At 40.7% G+C, this 19,288-nt stretch overlaps 1 protein-coding gene and 1 long non-coding RNA gene across 10 annotated transcripts in view; one reads left to right on the top strand and one right to left on the bottom strand.

Moving 5' to 3' along the window:
* UBL3 (ubiquitin like 3) overlaps positions 1-19,288 on the bottom strand; it is a 137,088-nt gene that overhangs the window by 91,912 nt on the left and 25,888 nt on the right. For all 9 annotated transcript variants that reach the window (XM_033384005.1, XM_033384008.1, XM_033384011.1 and 6 more), the window contains exon 3: positions 4,915-5,023. In XM_033384005.1, the coding sequence (XP_033239896.1) occupies positions 4,915-5,023 (109 nt within the window). The remainder of the gene's footprint in view (positions 1-4,914; positions 5,024-19,288) is intronic.
* On the top strand, positions 3,725-4,430 carry LOC117184895 (uncharacterized). Its single transcript, XR_004470360.1, has 2 exons — positions 3,725-4,189; positions 4,255-4,430. It is a non-coding gene; the product is annotated as an uncharacterized lncRNA (long non-coding RNA).

The raw sequence follows: 19,288 nt of genomic DNA, 5'->3' as shown, positions 1-19,288 counted from the left end.
AACCCTAATAAGGAGAGCTTGTGAATAAGCAGAGCATGGTTCACAGAATCGAATGCCTTGCTGAAGTCCGTAAAAGCTACATCCGTCTGCAAACCAATTTGAAAACCACGGTGGATTAGGTTAGAAAACTCAAGAAGGTTAGTCGATGTTGAACGATGTCTGAAAAAACCGTGTTGCGACGGAGATATCAAGCTGCAACAAAGATGTTGCAGTTGCCGGGTGACCAGGAACTCAAGAAGCTTCGGGATGGCGGAAAGCTTTGCGATACCACGATAGTTTTCAATGTTTGATCTTGAACCCTTTTTGTGAAGCGGAATGATATTGGACTCATTCCAAATTATTGGGAGACAAGACTGTTCCAAGGAGAGGTTGAAGAGAAAGGTCAAGGGTTTGCAAAGGGACTGGGCACAGTGTTTTAAAATGCAACTTGGTACCTTATCTGGACCCGCAGAAAACGATATGCACATAGATGACAAACCTTCCAGAACAACGCTTTCCTCGAAGATGGGCAGAAAAATGCTGTTAGCTTGAGGTAGCTGGTACGGATACGGAGTGGATGCGTTGTAAATATGAGACGAGTGCGTTGTTTGGAAAAAGAATAGTGAAGGTAAGCTAAGGCCAACGTGGAGCCCGACTTCTGGTACTTTTTATAGAGCCGGGATTTATTATTTTTTAAGTATGACAAATACTTGGAGAACCAGGGAGGCTTGGACGATACAGGTACAGTGATATCTGAAACAAACGTATTAAGGGCGGAGTAAATAGAACTATAAAACGAGTTAACAGTTGCATCTATGTTCGGTAATGAATAAAGAAACGACCAATCAACACGCGAAAGATGTAGATCTAAATCGATAAAGTTTGTTTTGCGAAAACACTTTATGTGACAAGGAGCCATGGAACTGTCAGCACCTCCAGATTGTGTACACTCCAGTGATATCAACAAAATTGGATGGTAAGGATCTTCAGGGAGAGATATTGGGCTTGCTCTAGATACCGTAGCAAGAGAACCATCGTTAACAAAAACGAGGCCAAGAAGTCTGTCCCTAACGTGTTTAACGGCATTAATTTTGACAAGGGAAATATCCGTTAGCCCATTGATAAAGTCATTATGGCAATTGGGAAACAACAGGTTAGCGTCATCACAAGGCAAACAAGAAAGAAATGGGAGGTTAAAGTCCCCCATGAGAATAATTCGATCATTGCACCCTAATGCAGAAACAACAGTATTAATTGCTGAGAGGTGGTGTAAGTAAAGCTCAGCATCAGACCTGGGAGGAATGTAAGAGCAGGTTAAATAAAAAAATTGCGGAGCCAACACGAACTTTGACTGCATTAAATTCAATTCCATGAATGTTATTGAATGGGAATAACTCAGATGAGAAAACAGATTTAAGTGCAATCAGAACCCCACCTGCAAAAGATGGGCGGTCCATTCTATAAATAGTGTAACTATCAATGAAAAATTCATGATCATTGACAGAGGAGTTAAGCCAGGTTTTGGTAAACGCGATGGCATCGAAATCAAAGGACGCGCTATTAGTATGAATTTGACGCAATTTTCCCAGCAAACTGCGAACGTTCTGATAGTGCATGGAAAAATAGTACATCAGTTTTTTGGAGCATGTTCGGTAATTCTTGGATTCGAGTTCGAATCTTTGAGAAGGAACTCATGCACAATTGTATGCTCAGGCCATATTGACGGTTCTAGAGAACTGGATAGTAAAGAATCAGGGAAAGGAATTTTAAAGGATGATATGTTGCGCTTATGTTTAAATGTAAATTTAGTCACAACTATATCAACAGGCGAAGTGTTAAGTTTAGAGGAAAGATGTTGTTTAACATCCTCCGTTGTAGCCTCAGGAATAAGACGAGAAACAAATATTGCTCTCCCGGGGGACCACTGCTCTAAGTTGAAGTCCCGAGCGAGATCGAGATGGTGGAGCCACTCCTAAAAGAGATCTCGGTCCAAGGGCAGAGGAATTGGCAGCAATGGCTGTAGCACGAATTGGAGTAGGAATTGGAGCAGGAATTGGAGCAGGAATTGGAGCAGGAATTGGAGCAGGAATTGGAGCAGGAATTGGCAAGACGTCGTCAGCAACCAGCACACCCGCACTAGGAGGAAGGAAGCACATTGCTCGGTGTAAAGAACTCCGGAGCCACCGTTGGCGGATTTACAGACAACGGCGTGACTTGACTACACGGAAATGCTTCCGATGGATGATGGTGGGAGGGCAGGCGTACCAATCGGATTAGGTTGCAAGAGATTGGTATCATTATGCGGAATTTTCCGTCTAGGCGATTCGCTCAAGAGTTTGAGCCCAAGAAACTGTGATTCAAGGGCAAGAAAATTCTCGTTGAGAGCCACAAATTGTTTCCGGACATCCAGAAACCCAGTTCGAGTCTGTCTCATAAATGTACGCATTTCGGCCTCAATCTCCCGACAAGCCAGACATGACCAAGACAGGCCCATGCGTTTGCCCAATACAAAGGCAAATGTCAGCGAAGTGTCCAAGAGTAAACTTATCGTCACACTCATTGACCGAAGCGATGAAAACTCAAAGATGACGGCGGCACAGTTGAAGTTGGTGAACGCGCCTCTCGTCGGATCCCTCTTTGCACGGATGGAGAAAGAACCCACAGCACCCTTGCCCCATTTCGATGACGCTAGGTGGCTAAAGAGGGCAAAATCCTGAAGTGCAACGATGACCCGACACTCAGGTGGATGACGCGTACGATTTGCCAATCGGAAGCGATGTCGGAAGGGCCCAAGCTGAAGTTGAAGGACAAGGAGCAAATTCCGTCCATACCAAAGGCGCAAGAGCTCTTACCCATCGCAATCTAAAGTGACCGTGCACTGAAGCTTCTACAGCGTCAGAATCAAACGGTGCCAACGGCGAACTGGAAGGTTTTGCACACAGGGACTACCACTACCCAACGAGAGGGGGCCAGTGTGTGATACTCCAGGTCAACAAGAAGGTGGAGGATCTGTTGTACCCCAGATGGCTTGGGGCATGGGTATTATATACCGGTGCCTCAAGAAGCGCCACTCCCAAGGATAAAGACGCGCATACCCTACAAGCAGGCGAGGTAGAGAAGAACATCGATCTGGATACCATCATCGAGGCAAGCTTGGTCCAGGAGCCTGAAGTCTAATCCAGAATTAGCAAACGTGCTTGATAAAAATACCTTCGTAGGTGCTATCTCATCAAACGTGCAAGATCCAACACTTATAACGGGAAAGAGTACTTTGCTATATAGCTAGTGTCCTCGACAGACTCTCCTTCTCGGATCATGAGTACATTCAGTTTACCCCCGGAATACTAGCCGTGTACAGTTTAAGAAGACGGTTACGTCGAAGCTCACGGCTCCTTGCTCAGTAAAATCCGCGGAAGACACGGAAACGTCCCTAGAGACATTATCCATGCACCGTGCCTGCCCTTGAATACGTATAAGGCAATGGTCTGCACATATCCGATCGCTGGCTTAGGACCGTTAATTAGGCGTCGCACAGCTGAAATGAGGTGGCAAAAGTCAAAAATTGTATATGTACATACACTTGTGGTGAAAATAATAAGTAAACGCTTATAAGCTTTCTTTCACACTCGTAAAACTTTTTTAATAAATGTAGAGAAAAAATGCAATTCACTTTTTAGTTTTCTAACCTACAGAAGATTATACAAATATCTAACAAATTCATTTTTCATTTCACATATATAGTTTGTGGTCGATGAAATCTAAAAACATAAACAAAATAACAAGAAATTATTTTCTTATTAGTAATCGTATGTTAGTATACGGTATAGCCACACTTATTTTGTATGACTTTGGCGATTCTATACTTGTATAGAAATGCGTTTGCGGCAAGATAATTTGCAGTTGCCTGGATATTTTAAGAGGACAACGACCCGAAACATTGCTGCAGGATATTCAAGTCGTGGCTTAACCAAGAGGGAATCAATGTTTTGCAATGGCCTCCGCAGAGTCCATATACCTGAACCATATAGACAACTTGTGGAATTCTAAACCAAGTCGTTGCCCAAAAAAAAAAACAGCAATTAAAAGGATTTGTGCCGAATTTTACAGGAAGAATGGAAGAAAATCACCCCTCATCCTGAATCCTGTAGATTCAATACCAAAGCGTTGCTCCACTTTTCTTAAGCAGAAAGATCATCCTCTCTATATTAAAGTAATTTTATTAAAAATACTAGGAATACTGAGCAAATTGTATCTTTTTTAACCATTTTTTTCCAGGTGGCTTAACTATATGAGCAGGACATTTTGGACATGGTTTCAGATTTTTTAATTATTTCGCTATTTGCATAACTTGGTTATTGTTGTATTAAAACATAAATATAGAACATATAGAACTAATTTGAGACAAAAAATGGAAGCTGTAAAATAAAAACTTTTCTTGATTTTCGCTTAAATTCTTGGTGTAGTTCTTGTGGCTTAAGTGTATGAGCACCACTGTACGTACTTATTAATTTGACCAGTAGTGTATGTATGTAGATATGATAGAAAATTTTGTAAATTTCAAGGAAATCGGAATTTTAGTTAATTTTGACTAGTGTAATCGGATAGTATAAGTAATATTAACAATGTTTAAAGCTTGTGAACATGTGTTGTGTTGAGAACGAGTATTGAAATTAGACGTCACGATTTTAGTTGTCAAAGAAATCATAGAACACTGCCGATGTAACCCTGCTCCTGAGATAGTTTGTTTAAAAGACAGCAATTTTCATTTTAAGAAATATTTAAAGTATTGAGAATTTATTGTCAGTGCATTTAAAAAAATAGTTTTTTATTCTTGATGGGTTAATACCATGGGCTAAATTGGACCGGTTAAAGTAATCTAGTTTTTTTTTCATAAATATTAACAGTGCAGATACTCCTATAAAAGAATATACTCACCAGTTGGCCAATTATCGAATACTGTTTGTGCAATATCACCAGCAGAATCTGATGGATTAAATATAAATTCTTTGGTTTTGCCACTAACGAGAATTAAACGTAGGTTAATCTGAAAATAAGGAATAATATAAAAATTATGAAGTGCTGGGTACCCCGTGGCGTAGCTATAACCATTTTTAGTTATTGTATATATATACATATGTGGCTTGGTGTACCACAAAAAATACCAAATGAAGATAAGATCCCTAGACGACGAGCAACGATGATCCCATCACTAAAAAGAACGACGAACAACGATTATGCCATCACGAAGAAGACGACCAGCAGCGATGATCCCATCACTAAAGAGAACGACGAACAACGATTATGCCATCACGAAGAAGACGACGAGCAAGGAAGAGACAAGCAGAGGAATAAAACGAGGACAGTACCAAAAAGACGTAAAAACGACGACGGCCGCAGAAAAGAAGAATTAAACGAAGAATTAAAGAATACATTTATCCTAAATTTATCAAACATTAAATACAAATTAATTATTAATTTGTAAAAGTAAATAAAAACCCCACATTTTGGGCGCTCCTCCGGGAATGAACTAAAAGTGGTTACTATTGAAGAAGAAACGAAAATATAAATTTGTTCCCCCAAAATGCCGTATTTAAACGATTTAATATGTGAAAATCTACGCTCGAGCAAGAAGAGTGCATAGCGGCACTGCATAAATTCGTGTTCGAGGCCGAGGGAGACAAAATCAACCGAAAAAGATTACGCGAATTTTCTGGCTTCCTCCACGACGAAAATGATGAGAGGTACAAGGCAAAGAAGGAATACGCAGCAAATAATATAACACATAGTGATCTTGTGGCTATATGCAATGTTTTGGGAATCAGTTATACTAGTTCAATGACCCTGCTAGCGCATGATGAAGCAAGCAACGACGAAACTGAGGATGAAAAGGATTATGATGAAAAAGAAAAGGATAGCAACAATTCGTTTGAGACGGCAGACCATGCCAGCATAGAAAACATGGCAGAGAACAAAGAAGACACGCTACGACATACAATCAAATAGTGGAGAGAGATATGACGCCACGATTTGCGATCAGTTTTCGCGATGAGGAAGAGAGCATTCGAAGTCTCGACGGCACTAATACTATTCCAGTCGAAGTGTGGATAACAGAATACGAGGATCAGGCGACACTAATGAAATGAAATGATTTCCAAAGGTTTTTCTTCGCCAAAAAATCTCTAAAAGGAATCGCGAAATTGTTTGTATTGAGTGAAAGAGGTTTGAATTCATGGCATTCCCTCAAGCAGGCATTATTGTCAGAATTTAAGTCGAATGTAACCAGCAAGCAAATTCATGAGCAACTCGCGCAAACGAAACGAGGCAACAATGAGTGTGTATTCGAATATTTCTACAAAATGAAAGACATTGCATCACGAGGAAGTATTGCAGACGGCACATTTATCTAATCTAATGTTTTTTATCCCCAATCGGCCGAATAATTATTCCAATTAAATAAAACTCGGCGCAGAAATAAAATTGCGATATGTTCTTTAATGCGTGACATCCAAATTGCAAGTGTGGCTTGCCTGCCCTTTACATTGCTGCTCCGATCGCTAAGTGCAGCTTCGCTCGGCCGACGTCGGTAAACAGACGCAAAGCGGAGATAGCGAAGAGCGAGCTGGCAGAGAGCGTTTAGCAGGGCAAGCAAGCGCAAAGCTTTAACAAACAAATGAGTGACATAGACATAAGTAACAAACAAAATAAGCGGCTGAGGGCCAAGAATTAGGTGCTATTTGGTAAGCAGCTAATCGGCTGGGTTCTGCTCCGAACATTCACCCCCCGTTGGAAGGCAAAGGCTTTCAACAGATCCATCCTGAAGGGGCAGAACCGCTATTTTTCCAACGGCCCTTTTGAAGATGCTTGCTTGGGCGCAGCTGGCGGCTACGCTGGGATGATCGTCGAATGCAGCAATCGGCGCTTCTTTACGAAGGCGCCTTGTCGTGATTACATCTTGATCATCGGGAACCTCTGCAATTGCATAGAATGGCAGGAAATTTGGCAATGTAGAAGTTGTTGAAAGTTGAATTTCATTTAGCGTGGATATGTAGATTTTTAATATATCGAAAAGTTCGCGCTGCAGTTCCTGATTCTCCGATCGCAGTTTTTTCACTTGCACCTGGCACTCGAGCAGCTGCTTCCTGCATTGCTGCTCTAAGTTTTGGTACTCCAGCGTTGTGGGCCGAAAATCGTCATTAGAGATGGAGGAGGAATTTTCAAAAGCGGCTAAAACTGCACGCTTATTCTCCGAGCTATCAATGCTTCCTGACACTATCCCACCAAGTTTTGTCTCCTGCAATGTTGGCAATTGGTCTGATAGTCGAATCTGTCCGACGCACATTAAATCGAAGAACAAACCACAACCTATCAACAGATCGATACGTTGGGGCTTGGAGAAATTAGGATCAGCTAGTTTTAGATTATTCGGCATGGGCCAATCCTTTGCGTCTAATTGAGTTGGTGACAATTGCAGCAAAGGTAGCTCGATAGCTTGAGTCCTGGGTTTGTACAACTATATGTACAGACTTGCTCGAAGGTAGAATGGAATCTCCGATTCCAGAGATGTGAACATAAGACGAGCGATGATCCAACTGCAACTGATCAGCAAGTCTAGATGTTACAAAGTTTGCCTGTGATGCAGAATCCAAAATGGCACGACATGGGATAAGTGCTCCATAACGATCTGTTACATGGACGAGGGCAGTAGGTAGCAACACGTTCTGGCTTGGCTGAGATTTCCGGATCGAGGGGGGAGGGCTAGAACACCCGCTTGCTAGAATCACAGTCGCGGCCTCTTGCTGGATCGATTCCTCGGCCGGTGAAGAGGAAGATGAAGCACCAGTTCCCGATGGAATGTGGAGTAGCGTGTGATGTTTGGCCTGGCAATGCCTGCAAAGTCCTGACCTGCACCTTTGCAATTCATGCCCTTTGTTGAGGCAGTTCAAACACAAGCGGCTCTTCTTTGCTTCTTTGTATCTTTCAAACGCAGAGAGATTCAGGAATGCCTGACAACTAGATATGTAATGCTCGGAGAAATTGCAATGGTTACATATTGGGTTAGGATGGTCGTTACTGGAGGTGATAAGGGTGACAGGTTTGTCTTCTCCCACCTGTTGACTAGGACTTGTTGCCATGGCTGATCCCAAATTCTCCAGCATTGACCACCGAGGCAATCCTGACGTCGGCAAGTTCTCTTCCCATTTCTCCTTTGTTTTGTGGTCCAGTTTCGTGCCTATAATGAAGATCAGCAACCCATCCGAAATCTCCTGCGGGGTCGCCAAGGTCTGAAGTGCACGCAAGTGCGAATTGATTTTGTCGCTGAGCGCGCGCAAGCCGATAGCTGAGCCCTTCTCCACCCCTTGCAGCCCGAAAATAGCCTTGACGTGTGCCTGAAAATGTAACAGTTTATTATCGAATCGCAACATTAGCAATTTCAACGCCTTGTCGTAATTCTCCTCAGAAAGTTCCAAGGAACGAATCGTATCCAGCGCAGCACCATCTAGACATCCACGAAGATATTGGAATTTTTCGATGATTGGGATACGATAGTCTTTGTGCACCATTGTCGAGAACATCGAGTGAAATTCTGGCCAATCCATGTAGTTCCCACCGAATCGCGGATGCTGCAACTCGGGCATTCGAGAACGGCCTATACTATTATAGGCGAACAACGACGAATTCCCCTCGAGAGTATGCCGAGCTGTTGAATTGGCAACATTTACCGTGCGAGCAGCCATCAACTCCCGCGACAGCCTGGATCTAACCTTGACATAAACATTCGAAAAGTCCAGCCGGGCATCATGGGCTAACTGCAGGAAATCCAGCCTTTCAAGGCTCGTTTGAGCGGCATCGAAATCGGCATTCATTCGCTCGATTTGCTCTAAGCGAGCTTGAAGTTCTGCCTCATCGAACTCGGCAAGCTCTTCCTTGGTGAGAAAGCGATCCATGGCCTTTAGTTGGCGCGCGACGGACTCTGCCTTGTGCTTGTAGAAATCTACATCACTCGGCACTGCTGCGTTCGCGACATTGGTAGGATCAGGTGTTGCCATGTTGAGGTTTTAAAAGAGTCACTCAGCACGACCGAATAAAACACCCTGTATACGTATAAACGTGGGAACCGAAAGCAAAGGGATTACAGCTAATGCCTTTAGCTGTGCGGCTGTGCGAGCTGTCCGATTCCGCTTTGTACTCCGCTTGTGTGTATTAGTGAGTTCGCTGCACTGCACTGACCGAATTGTCGCGACAGAGAAATTAATAGCCAGCAATGCGTGTATGTAGGTGTATGTAAGTATGTTTTAGCACCGAATTGTGCTTAACCGCCGAAAATTTGTTAAGGCTAACGAATGTCGATCGCGAATGATTATTAATTGACACTGCAACTCAGAGATCACGTCGGGGTCACCAAATTTTATGTGGAGATAATGTTTTCATCCCCAATCGGCCGACTAATTATTCCAATTAAATAAAACTCGGCGCAGAAACAAAATTGCGATATGTTCTTTAATGCGTGACATCCAAATTGCAAGTGTGGCTTGTCTGCCCTTTACATTGCCGCTCCGATCGCTAAGCGCAGCTTCGCTCAGCCGACGTCGGTAGGCAGACGCAAAGCGGAGATAGCGAAGAGCGAGCTGGCAGAGAGCGTTTAGCAGGGCAAGCACGCGCAAAGCTTTAACAAACAAATGATTGACATAGACATAAGTAACAAACAAAATAAGCGGCTGAGGGCCAAGAATTAGGTGCTATTTGGTAAGCAGCTAATCGGCTGGGTTCTGCTCCGAACAATTTAATTGACGGCATAGATGGAAAAGGTGTGAATAAGACAATTTTGTACGGCGCACCAATATAAATCAGTTTAAAGAAAAATTAAAGTGCTATAAAACAATTATGGAAAGAGAAAATCAAATGGAAAAAGAGAAGTCGAAGCGCAATAAAATCAATATAAAAGAAACCCACCAAAAAGCCAAAGCATGAACAAAGATGATAAGAAAGAAGTGAAATGTTATAATTGCGGTGGTCACTTATCGAGTGACTGTCAAAATAAAGATAAATGTCGAAAGTGTTTCAAGTGCAATCAATTAGGGCATATTTCTAAAGATTGTAAAATTGAAAAGTTTGGTGCAACGTGAAGTGGTTTGAAAGAGGTTTGAAAGAGTAAAGTATAAAAAAAAACGAGGGGGAACGTTGTGAGTTGCTGCGTACACCGCAACTCTAGAGTTATACCCGATACTAAGTCAGTATGGCTCTCCTCCGGCAGAGGCCGCTAGTATTAAACGACACGACAAAGAGTGCGTGCGAGAGAGACAGAAAATCAGTCTGAGCGTGACGTCACGCGCTGCGTAGCCACTGCAAATTGATTTGTCCTTTGGCTATAAAAATGATCTGATCTGATTCAGACTCAGCAATCTGATAGATATGGTCGTTATCTATGATTCTGCGTTTTTAGTTTTCTCAAATCTGCAATATTGTGGATGCAACAGATTTTCGTCCTTTGTGTGGGCGGAAGGGGGTGGGGCGAAATTGTGAGATAAAGGTTTTATAGTGAGATCTAACAGAAGTGCGGATACCAAATTTGGTTACTCTAGCTTTAATAGTCTCTGAGATTTGTGAATATCCCCAGATTTGCATCCTTTGCGGGGGCGGAAGGGGGTGTGGCGAAATTTTGAAACAAACTCGTCTCGGTCCGATATATTAGGAGTGTGGATACCAAACTTGGTTGCTCTAGCTTTTATAGTCTCTGAGATCTAGGCGCTAATGTTTTACTCTCAGCAAAGCCGCTCAGCAAATGCTACGTGTGTGTTAGAGAGAGACAGGGCGAGAAAAAATGAAATTGTTTTCTTGATGCTGGCTATAATAGTAATACGATCCAATTCAGATTCTGCAGTCTAAAAGATATGGTCATTCTCTACGATTCTGCGTTTTTTGTTTTCTCGTATCTTTAATATTGTGGATGCCACAGATTTTCGCCCTTTGTGGGGGCGGAAGTGGGCGGGGCAAAGTTTTGAAATATTTTTGTAGCAGTGACATATCACAGAAGTCTGGATCCAAAACATCGTTGCTCTAGCTCTTATAGTCTTTGAGCATTAGGCGCTGAAGGGGACGGACAGACGGACGGACGGACAGACAGACATGGCTCAATCGACTCGGCTATTGATGCTGATCAAGAATATATATACTTTATGGGGTCGGAAACGATTCCTTCTGGACGTTACACACATCCACTTTTACCACAAATCTAATATACCCCAATACTCATTTTGAGTATCGGGTATAAAAAGGTATAAATACTGGGATCCACAAAAGGGAACATTTAGAAAAGTACCAAGAAGGGATATTGGTCTCTCCATGTTACTCAACTTTGCCGCCTCAATTCAAGTTAAAAGGTAAACGAAGGAGAGCGGTTTTTTTTCTGTTTTTTTGAGTTGAAACATGTAAAATAATTACGTCAATTCGAAAATGGAGGATTCTCAATTTTAACGCTGTACTGGGGGTCTCAGACTGTGCAGATCTAGCCTCGGTCTCTTGGAAGAAAAACTGTTGGCGAAGACAAACGTGCTATTTTTGTCCAGTCCAAGTATAAAGAAAAAAAAAGGAATAAAAACCGGGAAAAGATCTTAACAGCTGAATACAGCAAAAAGAAAGAAATATTGTGCGTTTATAAATTAAAAGTGTGTTAAGTGCCAATTTCAATTGGTATGTATTTCAGCGTCGCTAATATACACCACATACACTCGTGGCGTAGGGTAGTGCTTTTTTTATTGTAGGAAATTAATTTTTCAGATTGGCGGTTAGTACCGGCCTAAACTTCGGGCAATCGTTTGGGTACCTGTCTGAACCCCAATACGAAAGCTCGCAACAACAATTTCGCCGATATTGGGGCCTCCGCCCGCGACAAGGGACTTATGCTCCTCGCCCAACTACAGCTCCGTACCAAAAATTCCCAGCGCTAGGCCGAGCAGCACAAAGCGGGAGGCGTAAAAGATCGGCTCATCAGTCGCTTTGCGGGCGCGAGCCACTTATGTGTCACGGACCCGCGATATATTGAAGGCCGTCCAAGTCTGCGGAAATTGTTAAAGCTACGTAAACCGTCAACCAATTTCTACCCGAAATATAGATCTGGGTCTAGACCTATTTTCGTTTCCCCCATACGAAGTGCCGAGGAGTGCCCAGATGTGAAGCCGGCGGCAACGACTGTCGTTTTTTTTTTTATATCCATCAGTGTAACCGCTGATTCCTAATTTATGTTATAGAGTCATTAGTGTAATTAGCTTAGTAAATTTCTTTTGGTTGTGTTTTAAATTCTGTTCGGAAGAAATAGCAAGTGGAATGTGTGACAGGGCGAAAGTGAACAACGGTTAACCGGCAGAGAAGAGCGTGAGTTTTTTTTGTAAAATTATTTCTCCAGCTTTCGTTTTAGGAACGTTGCCGCAGTCCATGGAAGCGCTTTCATCGCTGTTTCAACGCATTTATTAAAACAAATCAAGGAAGGCCGTAAGTGATCCCAAAAACATAAAGATAAAATATTGGAGTTTGTTTGTTATTGGCAACTATTTATTGCATAACCGAAAAAGAAAAAAATCTCACGTAGTCAGGGGCTTCTTCGCTTAAGAGAGGCTGGGCGCTCTCCCTTATGCCTTGCTGGCAACCATAAGCGCTTACGCCGCGCATAAGAGACAGCCCTCTTAAGAACAAGGCGCAAAAGGGAAGATGCGAGGCTGGTCGCTCTGACGTTCTTTTATGCTTTCTACTTGCGGTTGCTTTCGCTAATGCACTTGAATAACTGACCTGCCATAACGATCGCTGTGCACAGTTTTTACATTCCCTTTTTCATATTTATTTATTTATCTATTTGCCTAACATAAAAGCTAGAGATATGTACCCTTCCCTTCTTTCAATTTGTAAGTTAAATTTCAATCTAGTTTACTAGTTGCGATGCATGTGCTATTGCTCAATATGAAATATAGGATTTAACATGAATCGGGGCTAGAGTTCTATATGCGGGGACCATGCTGGACAAATGAGGGTAATGGGGTTGGATAGGAGGCTGTAAGAGCCTTCTTTATGGGATCACCGGATGAACCGGGAGCGGTGATCATGGTAGGGTGGGCATGAGTGGTCACAACAACACCGTGGCACGACTTGTATGTGTGTATGTGTCCGTGTGCGTAGTTAGGTGTATTTGCTCTTGTACATATTTGTGTCGATACTTCGCTTGCACGTGAAATTTTAATGAACGTTACTGTGTCAGTATTATGATTGTTGGAGTAGAGCTGTGTCCCGTCAGTTCTGGGAAATAAAAAAACCCCCCATTTCTTGCCGATGAGACGGAAGCCGGAACAAGCACGTGCCCGCACGGGAGACGAACCATCACCTGCTCAGCCTTCCGTGAAGGTTTGGTAATATCCAATATGCTACAAACGTCAGTAAATACGCGTAGATTGCACCCAAAACCCGATATCACACACAAAGAAGTCGCATTTTAAAATAAAAAGTGTATCGCGCTTTTTGATACGGGCAGCAAGTTCAACGTTATGCGGGAAGACTTTTATCGCGAGATTGGCAAGCCGAAATTGGAAAGCTGCACACTTGTTCTTATTGGACGTGACTACTCTAATAGGATAACACCAGTTGGACATTTTAAGCACATAATTCTAATTGATAATAGTAAATTCTTGTTAGATTTTTGTTTAGTACCAACCAGACTTATCAACGTGAAGCTAATTATTTGAGAAGAACTGTGTTTACTGGCGGAAATCGTTTTCAATAGAAACGGACTTCAAGTGCGCAATATGTCGAGCAATATGTCGAGTGGTGACGAACTAAATATAATGAAAATTTGTGCGGAAATTGACAATGACATGATAGACATTAATGAAGCAGCAAGTGAATCTGCCAAAAAAGAAGTACGTGAACTAATAGACAATTATGTGCCAAACAAATCAAAAACAGCAAATGTAGAGATGCGTATCGTATTAAAAGAGGAGTCTCCTATATTTTCGCGTCCGCGCAGATTGGCGTTTACGGAAACGCGTATCGTCGATGAACAGATTGAGGAGTGGCTTAAAAATGACATTATCGAAGAATCTACATCGGAGTTTACAAGTCCAATAGTCCTTGTTAAAAAGCGAGACGGTTCGGCAAGGGTTTGTGTTGATTACAGAAGGATCAATAAGGTAACTGTCAAAGACCATTTTCCTCTGCCGCTTATTGAAGATCAACTAGACAGATTGAAAGAGGCCAAGATATTCAGCACGATTGATCTTAAGAATGCGTTTTTTTATGTGCCGGTTTCTGAATCTAGTCGGAAGTACACGTCGTTTGTAACTCAGCGAGGCCAATATCAATTTTTGAGAGTTCCGTTTGGATTTTCAAATTCACCAGGAGTTTTTCAGCGGCACGTCAATGCGATATTTCGACATCTGTCCAGCAAAGGTATTGCTTTACCCCACGTTGATGACGTGATTATTCCAGCACAGACAGAACAAGAAGTTAGGAAGAATCTAAAGGAAGTTATCGAAACATGCACAGATTTTGGCCTAGAATTGAACATAAAAAAATGCCGCTTTCTGAAGACCCATATTCAATTTCTTGGTCATATAAATGAAAACAGTAAGATTTATCCTTCAACAAAAAAAATAAATGCTGTATCAAAGTTTAAAATGCCACAATCACTCAAACAAGTAGAGAGTTTCTTGGGACTGACTGACATAATTAATCCCGAATTATGCAGGCATTGCTAGACCTTTAACGGAGTTGACAAAGAACAAGACAAAATTTAAATTTGATGTATATGAAGAGAATGCCGTTAATACACTCCCCGACACTTGAATACGACATACTTAATTGTACACTTTAGGCACCAATATTTTCGGGCACAAGCCAAAGAAAACGGTGAATTTGAATTTTCCTCAAATCTCTATTCAATTTAGCATAAATTACAAAAAAAAATAATAGCAATATTCATCAAAGTAGATTGAGGAAAAAAATTTAATTGACATAACTCAAATTTCCGCTCCCAAAAAACGCGACACTTGAATACGACATTCACATTGAAAAATTTTTTATTTTGGATGTGGTCGCGACCGGACATTGAATAAATTCTCAAAAATCAATTAGGGTGTCCTTATTACGAGAAAAAAATTTGGGTTATGGTAAGTCCTTTTCAAAGGACGAAAACTCCACAATAAAAGCCTCGAAGGAAGTAGGTCCATCAATAATGAAAATAAGTGATGAAATTGGTAAAACTAGGTGTGTTCTGAGTGATTACATAAAGAACGGGTCAAATTATGGCAAAAACATAAAAACCCGAACCAAAATTGCTACTTCCGAGACCTCTATGAGATCTCATCTGCGAGCCGCATCTAAAAAACACGACTAAAACTCGATTTAAAAATCTAAAACTGTACTTTAAGCTAGTGCTAAAATAATAAAACATGTTTTTTCGAAGACTCCACACCATAAGGGACTGTAATTAATAAAAAACCTCAGCCAACGGACGAAAACTTACTTACTTACTCCCGTACTTTTGCATTTTCATATGGCGTGGAGTAGAGACTGTCGCTATATAGCATTTTCAAAGGAACAAAAATTTAAATTTTAAGGGTCATAAGGGTTTTTTTTTATATTTATAAGGACTCAAGGAAGTAAAGGAAGTGAGTAGTAAAGAAGAATTATAATTGGATCGTTTTCACAGCAGTGTGAGCGCTATTATTCTGTGGTGAGCAAGATCCTAAAACGGCGTGGACCAGTTGATTTTTCATTAAGTCGAGTTTGTCAAATATGCAACAAAGTTGAGGGGTTTTTCATTAATTACAGTTGTACAGTTGTACAAAGTTGTAGAGTTGTACAGGACAAAGAACTTAGGGTGGTATCCAATGACATGCAGAAACAAATTATTAGCCGTACACATGATAGAGGGCATTTTGCAGCAAAGAAGACGAAGGATTTGATTTGCAGAGAATTCTACATACCAAATGTCGAAGAGAAGATCAAGAAATATATTGAGTGCTGTATTCCATGTATTTTGATGAACCGAAAGAGAGGCAAGCAGGAAGGGCTACTACACTCACTATAGAAAGAAGACGTTCCATTACACACTTATCATATTGACTTTTTGGGACCTCTGGATTCGACGCACAAGGACTACAAACATATCTTTGCAGTTATAGACTCATTCACGAAGTATTGCTGGCTGTATCCTACAAAATCGACTACCGCAAATGAGGTCATTGCGAAGCTTAGCAGTCAAAGTATTACACTTGGGTATCCATCGCTTATAATCTCGGATAAGGGCTCCGCTTTTACCTCGCAAGACTTTGTTTAGTATTGTGACGACGAAGGGATTAAGCTGGTGAAGGCGACTACAGGACTACCGAGAGTAAATGGTCAAGTTGAGAGACTGAATGCAATCATAATTTCAGTGCTCTCAAAACTAAGTATCGACGACCCCACGAAATGGTACAGGCATGTCAGCAAAGTTCAACAAGCTGTAAATTCAACATTTACGAGAAGCATTGATACGACACCCTTTGAAATGCTAGTTGGAGTTAAGATGTGGACAAAAAAAACCTCCAGATACGACAATTGATCAACAAAGAAGCAGCAACAATATTAAGAGCAAAGGCAAAGGCTCAAATCGTGAAGCTTCAGAACGAAAATAAGAAGACGTATAATCTACGACGAAAACCTGCAAGACGATATAATATTTTGGTGACTTGGTTGCCATCAAACGTACACAGTTTGGTAGTGGCCTGAAATTAAAAGCAAAGTTTTTGGGACCCTACCAAGTTGTTGGAATCAAACATAACAATGCGTATGATGTTCAGAAAGCCGGAAACTGCGATGGCCCAAAGAATACCTCATCGTGCGCGGAGTACATAAAGCCATGGTCCATTGGCAACGACGTCGACGACGACGCATTCGGTTCGAATGCTTAATCAGAATAGCCGAATGTGGGTTGGTGTACCACACAAAATACCAAATGAGGATAAGATCCCTAGACGACGAGCAACGATGATCCCATCACTAAAAAGAACGACGAACAACGATTATGCCATCACGAAGAAGACGACCAGCAACGCTGATCCCATCACTAAAGAGAACGACGAACAACGATTATGCCATCACGAAGAAGACGACGAGCAAGGAAGAGACAAGCAGAGAAATAAAACGAGGATAGTTCCAAAAAGACGTAAAAACGACGACGGCCGCAGAAAAGAAGAATTAAACGAAGAATTAAAGAATACATTTATCCTAAATTTATCAAACATTAAATACAAATGAATTATTAAACCTAAAGTAAATAAAATCCCAACATATATATACATATGTCATCAAATATTTAATGAAAAAAAAACTAAGAAATCTTGTCCCTGGTGAAATTCAAATTCGAATCTACCTGCTAAAAAGACAGTGCATTCCACAAGATTTCACTACTTTAGGGGCTGTGGGAATAATGTTAAAACTAATTTATTCAGTGCTATATCAAAAAAGTCTGCACACAAAATTCGGCTCCTATAGGGTCTGAAAACTATGCATCAAACGGTATGGAAAAACAGACTGTTCAAACATGAACACACACATATTTTAACTCAGACGCAGTTCGAAATACCTTTGCTTATGTGACTAGAAAGTGAGAAATGCATAAAATATATATAATATATAAACTTCTGAACAATTAAAGATATCTTCATGAAACAAACTGCATTTGAAAGAAAAATCTTTCAAAATTGTATCTGCTTAAGTAAATTCTGCTACAGTGTCTAAAAGTTTCACAATAATGGGTTAGAGTTGAACTTTGTTGCCGGTGCATATTTTCCTATGTAAAGTGCTCTATTTTAAATTTTTTTATCGATAAAGTACTTTTAATGCTATTTTTTTATTATAAAATATTTTTGATTTAATTTTCAACTCAACTTAATCTAAAAAAAATGGTAATGACAAAAAACAATTTTTTATATATTTAAAAAAATGGTTGGTTTTTTTTATTTCTGTAAAATAATCGTCTAACAGGAAGTGTTTAGTGTGAGGAATATCTAATAAACTTATTATTTCTAAAGAATAACTGCTTGTCGATTTACTTTGTGACTTTACTTCACATGTCTAATGAATGAGATATATGGATCTGAAGACGCTGCCAACATGTTGAAAAGGTCTTGGTTTTGCCTAATTCGTGATGTCTTGCACGTATTCATATTCCTGTATTTTTTGTAATATTTGTTTCTCGTTTCCTGGCCTTCCTCTGACATTCAATCGGTAGGCTCTGATGTTCAATTAAAATTTGACCATGTGCCACAATTTTTGAAGCGTGGGAGTTAGTTTCTTTTCAGGATATTCCAGTAACAGCTCTGCAGTCTTCGAGGCATATTCACCAAACTTGCAGGTATTTTTTTTTCTTTGCAGTTTAAAATATTTAAAATGACACCCAATCTTTTGATAATGTCAATATCCACTCCAGTTATTTATGCATTAATTTTGTTATTCTCAAAGAATGTCCGTGATGAGTTTCCATCGTTTGTGCTTCCGAATCCTTGTTTGGGGCAGTCCACCTTCAGTGATAGTTTGTTTAAGAATTTTTCTTGAATAATTTTTTTCCTAGTCTTTTGTATTTCGTTGGCTGGCGTGCTCATGTCAAAAGATTCTCCCTCTCGTGGAATGGTATATGCAAGCTTTAAAATAAACTCCATACATCTAATTCTTGCATGTAATGGGGAAATTCCATATTCTAAATTTTCCTCTTCAATTATGGAATCATCCAAATTTTGAAATTCCTTCTGTGTTTTTTTCACAATGCGCATTTCAACGTCGATTTAGTATTAGTAAGTTCGTTAAGAACTTTTCCATCAATCATAGTAAGGAAAAATTCAAAATTGACACTAATGGATTTTTCTTCGTTGACTTTATGTACAAACGGTCCTATATTTGAAATCTGATTCTTAATATCACTTACAGTGGATTTTATTAGTTCCGAAGATTCCTTAGCGTATTTGATCAATATAGGACGGCAATAATGAGCAGACGAAGGTCGAGGATTTTCCCAATATTCCGATGTATCCGACTTAAGCCGCAGTGGTAGAAGAGAAGCCATAAACATGTTAGAATCTGTAAAAGTTTTATCGTCTGTGGATATTATTTGCTTATAGAGGGAGGGATCCTTCTCTTCCGTATCTATATGACATGTTGCATCTACAAGTTTTCGCTTTCTAGTGTAATCTGAACACGTATCCAGGGTTTTTGTTGGTCTTCCTATTGCTCGTCCTGTGGACGTGGACGGTCTATTATATAGCAAGCTGTTTCCAATCAGCCAGCTGGCGTA

The sequence above is a fragment of the Drosophila pseudoobscura genome, chromosome X (genome assembly GCF_009870125.1).
Source record: "Drosophila pseudoobscura strain MV-25-SWS-2005 chromosome X, UCI_Dpse_MV25, whole genome shotgun sequence".
Lineage (NCBI taxonomy): Eukaryota > Metazoa > Arthropoda > Insecta > Diptera > Drosophilidae > Drosophila > Drosophila pseudoobscura.
This window is presented reverse-complemented; position numbering and strand designations above follow the sequence as displayed.